The sequence below is a fragment of the Cenococcum geophilum genome (genome assembly GCF_001692895.1).
Source record: "Cenococcum geophilum 1.58 unplaced genomic scaffold K441scaffold_32, whole genome shotgun sequence".
Taxonomy (NCBI): domain Eukaryota; kingdom Fungi; phylum Ascomycota; class Dothideomycetes; order Gloniales; family Gloniaceae; genus Cenococcum; species Cenococcum geophilum.
The window spans coordinates 1,181,237-1,190,035 of NW_027137590.1; the positions used below are offsets into that span (position 1 = coordinate 1,181,237).

General features: G+C 32.5%; 1 protein-coding gene across 1 annotated transcript; it reads left to right on the top strand.

Annotated features, from left to right (window-relative positions):
• Nucleotides 1-1,702: 1,702 nt before the first annotated feature.
• Nucleotides 1,703-8,129, top strand: K441DRAFT_570836 (uncharacterized protein; the record flags this gene model as incomplete). The annotated part of the gene is made up of 2 exons (XM_067643947.1): nucleotides 1,703-1,793; nucleotides 7,993-8,129. Coding segments are annotated over 2 exons (228 nt in total), but the record flags the coding sequence as incomplete, so codon positions are not given.
• Between the last annotated feature and the right edge of the window lie 670 nt (nucleotides 8,130-8,799).

The window sequence follows — 8,799 nt, forward strand, 5'->3', positions numbered from 1 at the left end:
GCCCTTAATGCCTACGTAAACGTTATTAATAAACGGTATAATAATATACTACGCCTAATACCAAAACACGCTCCTTAATATAATATAATAGCCCCATAAATGTCTACTAAGTTATCTTAGCTTAAGCACCCTAATACTATAGATATTAACACTAGGACCCTAGGATACGCCCTACTAGGGTCCTCTAAATAAGAATAACGTATTAAGCTAAGCCTCTACTTTAAATATAGAAGTAACTCCTACCTCTTTAATTACTACTCTATCCCTATACCTAAATATAATTTATAAACAGCTAATACTAGTAACTATTTACCGTATTAATCTTCCGGTTACTGTCCCTAATCTTTACCTAGTTCTAGCCCTATATCTAATAAGTACCACTTATAAGGGCGAAGCTATAACTAACGTTCTATAGGAACCCCTTCCCGCTTACCACTAAAAGGTATATTTTAGAGTTAAGTTACTCTCTAGAACGGCTCTGCCTTAAAATTTTATTAAATGCTTTAGATATTACGAACTCTAACTTTTAGGATTATAGTATAACCGTTAACTATTATCTTTAGCAGAATAATTAATAGGCTAATACTTAAGTCCTAATTAATATAGGAGCTAGTAGTATAGGATTTATTAATAAGATCTTTATATAAGATAATAGTTTTACCCTAACCCCCTTTAACCGGCATATTAACGTATTTAGATTTAATAGTAAACGCACGGTCTTAGGCTAAATTACCTATATAGTATACCTAAGACTCTAATACCTAAACCATAAAGAACTAATTAAACTTTTTGTTACCACCCTAAGTTACTTAGTAATCCTTAGATAACCCTAGATAAAGCTATATAAGGTGACTATTAATTAAAATAACCTTAAGCTTTTATTTACTACCTCCTATTATAAACAGAAGTGCCTTATAACTTACTACTTAGACTTAAAACTAAAATCTAAAAAATCTACTAGAATCCACTAGTCTAAAATTTCTATAACTATCTACCCCATACCTAAGGAATCTACTAAATTCCACTAACCTAGGAATTCTACTAAATTCTACTAAATTCTACTAACGTAAGATTTTTTACTAATGTCTACTTTACGCCTAAGGAATCTACCAGATTTTACTAGTATAAGAATTTCACTAAATTTTACTAATATAAGAATTCTACTAACATCTACTAAGGATCCGAAAACTCTACTAAATTCTATAAGTTATTACTAAGTACCGTACCGCCCTAAGCTAAGTAGAAGCTTAAGCTTAATATATAAAAATACTAGAAGGACTAGTATTTTACTATAAAAAGGATTCTTAAAGAACTTAAACCTAAATTTAATACTAATTCTATACCTAATACTAAACCTAAACCTAAATAAGAAACTATAGATAATCTAAGCAAGCTTAGCACCCTAGATATCTATATAATTAGAGCTACCCTACTAGCGCGACTCGCTAAGAAACCCGAATATACGATCTTCGCTATTACTATAGCTAATATTAAGAAGGCCTTAGTACCGAAGAAGTACACCAACCCTGCTACGAAGGTACTAGTAGAGTACTATAACCGCCTAAAGGTATTTTTATAAAAGGAAGCCGATAAGCTACCGGAATACTAATCGTATAACTATAAGATTATACTTAAAGAAGGAAAGCAGCCTAGATTTGGACCCCTATACGGGATATCCTAAAACGAACTCTAAGTATTATAAAAGTATTTAGATAAGAACCTAAGTAAAGGATTTATTAAAGCAAGCTTGTCGCCTATAGCCGTACCAGTAATCTTTATTAAACCCAGTGGCGGTTTACGCTTTTATATAAACTACTAAGCTCTTAATGCTATTACCGTTAAGAACTAATATCTAATTTTGTTAATATAGGAGACACTAAACTAACTAAATAAGGCTCGCTACTATATAACGCTTAATATTATCTCTGTATTTAACCGCCTCTATATAGTAAAAGGAGATAAATAGCTTACTGCATTTTGTACTTAGTATAGATTATTTAAATACTTAGTAACGCTATTTGGCCTTATAAATGCTCCGAGCTCGTTTTAACATTATATAAATAATACTCTACGTCCCTACCTGGACATCTTCTATACTATATATATTAACAATATCCTAATATATAGTAATAACCTAACTAAATATCGGAAATACGTTAACTTTATCCTATAAGCCCTATACGGAGCTAGTTTATAATTAGATATAGATAAATATAAGTTCTATAAAATGGAAGTCCTATACCTTAGACTCCTTATTTCTATAAATAGCATAAAAATAGACCTAAAGAAAGTTAAAGTAATTATAAACTAGTAAGAACCTAAGAACGTTAAGGATATAAGAGCCTTTATAGGATTTGCTAATTTCTACTAACAGTTTATTAATAACTTCTCTGCCCTAGTTTTACCCCTTATTACTTTAACCTAAAAGGATAAAGCTTTTATCTTTAATAAGGAATATAAAAAGGCCTTCGCTTATTTAAAGGTTATATTTACTACTATACCTATACTTTAACACTTTAACTTAGAATAAATAAGTGTTATAAAAGCTAACTTATTTAATTACGTTACTAGAGGTATTTTGTCTTAATATAACAAAGAAGGAGTATTACACTCTATAGTATACTTCTTAAAGCAACTAAGCCCTACTAAATATAATTATAAGATCTATAATAAAGAATTACTAGCTATTATTAGATGCTTTAAGTAATAGTAACCTAAATTAGAAGGCGCCGGATTTCTAATTAAAGTCCTTAGCGACTATAAGAACCTATAGTACTTTATAACTATAAAACAGCTAAGCTATTATTAGGCCCGCTAGTTAGAATATCTATTACGCTTCTAATTCTTAATTACGTACCGCCTAGGCGTTTAAGGTTAAAAGCCTAATACCCTAACCTAACGGTTATAAGATGCGCTAGTATTAGAAAAAGCGCGCTCTTACTAAAATTAAACCCTGCTTTATCCCGAACTATTTAACCCTCCTATTAAAAACCTTATAGTATACGTTCTTAAAATAACCGATTAATTAATTAAACAGATTATAATTAATAAATATCTAAATAATAAGTTTATCTAAGAGATGCTTAAGCTAATATAAGATAGTATTAGACGCTTTAAAAAGATTTCTTTAAGTAAATATAAAGCTTACGGAAACTGCTTATATTACTAAAACCGCTTAGTTATACCTAACTATAACGAACTTAAGCTTAAGCTCCTTAAACACGTATATAATTTACCAGTAGCCGGCTACCTAGGCTAAGAAAAAACCCTAAAACTACTCTAATAAGAGTACTACTAGCTAAATATATATAATATAATACAAATATATATCTCTAGCTGCTATATCTGCTAATAAGCCAAAGCTTTGCATAAGATGTATAACGGCCTTTTAAAGCCACTACCTGTTCTAGACCGAAGAGAGAAGGATATCTTAATTAACTTTATTATTAATCTCCTTGTAAGTAAAGGCTGTATAAATATTATAGTAGTTATAAACCAACTATCTAAAATAAGATACTTAATCGCCTGCCCTAATATATTAATACCTATTATTACCTAACTATGTCTAGATTATATATGGAAACTCTATAGACTCCCTAAAATAATTATCTCTAATAAAAGCGGCTAGTTTATTTCTGTATTTTAGAAAGAACTAACTACCTAACTCTATATTAAAGCACTGCTGTCTACTATATATTACCCAGAAATAGACGGTTAAATAAAATGTATAAATATTATAATAGAATAGTACATCCGGATATACACGTTATATTTATAAGATAACTAAATTAACTAGCTTATATTTACCGAGTTTACTATAAATAATTCCGTCTTAGAAACTATAAAGGTCTCCCCGTTCATAGCTAATTACGGCTAGCATTTATAAATAGGTTTTAAACCTTTTAGTAATATTCCTTGCCCTGCTTATTACGCCTTATAAATTATAAAAGTAAATAAATTTGTAGAGAAGATAGAGGAACTATAACGGTTCCTTACTAATAAAATAATATAGGCCTAATCTGTCTATAAGGCTATAGCGAATAAGAAATAAACCCTAGCACCGGCCTACTAAATTAATAACTTTATTTAGCTAGATATAAGAAATCTAAACATAAAATAACCTGCTAAGAAACTTAATTAGAAGAATGCTAGCCCTTACAAGGTTAAGAAGGTTGTTTTCTCTTACGCCTACTAACTAAAGCTCCCTAATACGGTTAAAACCCACCCTATATTCTATACGTTAGTCCTTCGCCCTACTACCCCTATATTAGATGCCCTACCTAAACAGATATAGGACCCTCCCCTACTAGTTAAAGTAGATGGTAAGAATAAGTATTTTATTAAAAGAATTAATAATATTAAGTATAATAAGCGGAAACGCTAATATATATACCTTACAAAATGGAGAGGCTTTACTAAGCCCTTATAGGAACCTATTAACTCTATAGGACTTATATAAGCCACAGAAGACTTTTATAAACTCTACTTAGAACTACTATAGCCCTACCTCGCAGAAGCTCGAGTTTAAAGGGGGGTACTGTTATAAGATACCCCTATAACACCTTATATACATCTACCTACTTCTACTAACTTAGCAACTAAAGACCGACTATAAGACCGTAATTTGCCGCAATCTATAGTAATCTAACGGCAATCTGCCGCAATCTGCTATATTCTACTAAGTTCTGCTAGGACTACTACCTAAATCCTATTCTGCTCCGTGTATATATTAACTAAGCAACTAAGTCTACAATATATACCCTTTCTTTTTATTTCCCTACCTTTTTTCCTTATATAACGTCTTGACCTCCTTATACAGTTTATATATATAGCTTAATAATATCTACCTTGCTATATATTATCGCTACTTATACTTACTATAAGGGATATTATTGTGGACACCTTGGGTTGCCCTTAGGATAACCCCCAGACGCCCCTTAGATAGTTACCGGTTACGTACTAGAGGTACATGCCCGTAGTATATAGTCTCTATAATCCCTAAGGCCTTACCTCCTTAAGGATTTATCTCTCTTACTAATCTATCCTATTCTAATCGTGTCCTTATAGCCCCCTATCTATAAAGTCCCCTTATGTTTAAATCCTTCCTACTCCTTTTTAGAAGGGTAGTTGGCTTTAAGAACCAGATTGTTTGTTTATATCTTTTGTTTATAACTACTATCCTCCCTTAAAAATCCTATACTAACCTAAATAGAAACTCTACGGATACCTTATAGAAAGCCGTCGCGTAAAGGTAGAAAGGTCCCTCTAATAGCGAGAGATTGCAATAATATAACCCTCTGGGTAAGATAGCTAAATGAGCCCTAATACCTAGATGCTCTAGGAGCTTAAAGACTTTTATATACTTACGGTTACCGCTAAGAAAAACGCAGACACCCTTTATAACGGTTATAATGCTACTAAAAAGCAACCAGAACCCCCCTAGCCCCACCTAAGCTAATTAAAAGATTAAGCGCTAGAGGCGACTCTAAGATCTTCCCCTAAGCTAAAAATGCTAGAGGAATATACTAATACGTTTAACTAGGGAACTAACTGGAACCCTCCGGGAAGACCACCGGCCTATAATTAGTATAGTAGTAGTATATAGACTGCTTACGAGCCAAGTAGGCCTACCCCTTTAGGTAATCTAAACTAACTACTAACTTAAGACTTAAGCCTTATAGGGAAATCTATACTAGCTACTAGTACTAATACTACCTCTATAGCTAGAGCTTCCCTAAGGCTAAGGTTAGAAAGTTAAGAGCTCTAAACCGATATTCTTTAAGATAGATATTAGGAAGCTGCCGTAAGGCTCTTAGAAGCTATATAAGAAGGAGCTATTAATAAATATATTAGAAACCTCTAGGGGCAGGTCCAGATTTAGCAGAGCTTAATCTAGGCTGGATAAAATCTCTTATAACTTGGTTAAGGCTAAGGGCTTCCTAGGAGCTACCTAATATCTATCTAAAAAGGTATAGAAGACTTAAAGAGTTATCTACGCTATAAATAGAAAAAGGATATAAACTAACTAGTTAAGGCCTTTAGTAGTTTAGAACTCCGCTATAGACCTAACCCCTAGTAGTTGGACGATTGGGTTCGTAAGGTAGATAACTTCTTTAAGATGCTAATAATACGAGATAATACTAAAGAGCGTATACGTTCGATTATTAGCAAGATTAAAGACCAATTACTAAACTAGATCGCACTTAATTAGCTTAATAAAGAGTAAATTACTATATGGCTATAGCTGCAAACCTTTCTAAAGAAATAGACTTAAGATCCGTATATTGTATAATATAATAATATAGAGCTATTTTGGAATGGGATATAGCTTAACCGCCATAACTTCCGCTAGTTTATAAACTTTATGGAAACCTATACTTAATAAATAGATCTAGAGCCCTTTAAAAATAAGGACGGTAGCATCTATAAAAAGGAGAAGATTAGGTTTATCTAGGCTAGAATTAAGCTAGCAATTTATAACGAAATAAAGCGCGTGGGAGCCCTATTACGGATTACTATATATATGGATTTTAAACGAGCGGTTCTAAACACTAAAGATATAGTAAGGAACTAGACCTCTTTTAGTAGAAAGCTAAAGGGTTACTAAAAGCGCGGGCACTCTAGTAGTAACGTAAGGCATACCTAACCTTTAAAGAAGCCGTTCTTAAAGAGAACTTTAGAAGGGTTAAAGTTAGAAACCTTAAATAACGGGAAAGACTTTTAGGGCCAACCTAATACCCGTCTAGTACCTTTATGGGAATACTCTAAAAAGTTAAGAGAAAACTCTAAAGGCAGATTTTATTAGAAAAATAAGTAAGGTAATAACCGTACTAATAATCTAAAAAAAGAAAAGCCCTAGTTATAGATCTTTTTTAGCTATAACTAGGGCAAGATACGGAAGGAGAGACTCTCTATATTGCTATTAAGCTGGAAATAACACTCTCTATAAGTAAGATGCGTTAGTTCTAAGCACTATATAATAGCGGCGCCGAAATCAATCTTATACGATATAATTTAGTAAAAGAGTATACTATTATAGGCTTTCTAGATAAGTATCGGATTAAACTATATAGTGCCTATAAGCTTATAGTGTTAGTGGCCAATATACATAACCGTATTAAGGTAGTTAGCCCGTAACCCTTCTAGGCGGCTAACTTTATAGGTTATAACTTTATCCTTAGATACCCTTAGCTTGCAGAAGTAAATCTTAAGATATACTTTAAGACAGGAGCCTTTAAATAGTAGAACGATAAAGGTTTAGAAGGGTGTATATTACTAATAAGCCTAAAGGACATCCTAGAGAATATAGCCCTAGGCGAAATAGTGTACGCTTTATACCTAAGGGAGTATTAAATCTAACCCCTATTTAATAGCAAGATGGGTATAAAGCCTAGTATAGGTAATAACCCCTCTATAACGGAGACCCTATAGGGAACTACTAGATAGGTCGCAGAGGTATTATAGGGAGGTAGTAATCTTAAGGATCTTATAAGATACTTTAACCATTATAGGTTACTTTGGCTTAAGTAATATACGGAAAGTATACTATAGTATCTTAAGCGCTGCGTTAAGGATTCCTTACCTTTTACTAGCTACTATATAAAACGGTATAATATACGGTGGCAACTATATACAAGCAACTACTATAGCGCACAACGCTGCCCGTAAGTATTTTAAGGGAGCTCCGGGACCTACCTAATAATAATATAAAGGATAAACGCGACTTTAATTTATTAAATATTCTAGTAGGCCTAAGGGACTTACTAAGGGTATTTTTAGGTAGGAGAGCTAAAGTCCTATCGCAGAACTTAGAGTATAATTATGTAATTAATCTAAAAAAAGGTAAATAACCACCAAACCTTTCTATTTATAACCTCTCGCGTAAAGAGCTTAAGATCCTATAGGAGTACCTTAATAGGTTATTAAAAAAGGGGTAGATTTGGCCTAATAAGTCACTAGTAGGCGCGCCAATCCTCTTCGTTCTAAAACTAGATAGAACTATAAGGCTATATATAGACTATCGCGGTCTTAATAAGATTACAATTAAGAACCGTTACCTACTACTATTAATTAGTAAAATGCTAGATAAACTATTTAGGGTAAAGATATTTATAAAGCTGGATTTATAAGACGCCTATTATAGGCTCTGTATTAAAGAAGGGGACGAGTAAAAAACTACTTTTAAGACCCAATACGGCCACTTTAAGTATTTAGTAATACCTTTTAGGTTAGCTAATACGCCTACAATATTTTAATTGTATATTTATAGAGGACTAGTTAACCGTATATACGTCGTCTATTTAGATAATATCTTAATCTACTTAGAAGATAAGGATTAATATAAGTAACACGTCTACAAAGTGCTAGAACACTTAGATAATTAGGGCCTCTATACTAAGGCGTTAAAGTATATCTTTAATACTAAGTAGGTTAAGTTCCTAGGTTATATCGTGACGTCTATAGGAGTAGTTATAGACCTAGTACGGGTATAGATAATTTAGGAGTAGCCGGAGCTAGAGAGCTACTAGGATATTTAAGTGTTTTTAGGCTTTGCTAATTTCTATAGGCGCTTTATCTATAACTACTTAGACGTTACCTAATACCTATTTAATTATATTACGGAAGCTTCCTAAAACCCAACCTAAGGAGTAAAAAGCTTAAAGGCGGTAAGGAAGAAAACTAAGAAGGGACTAACTAAATAGTATAAACTATGGTTATAGCCCAGAAAGGTTTAAAAGGCCTTTTAGGAACTTCGCGTAAAGTTTATAGAAGCTTTATTACTGCGGTATTTTAACCTAG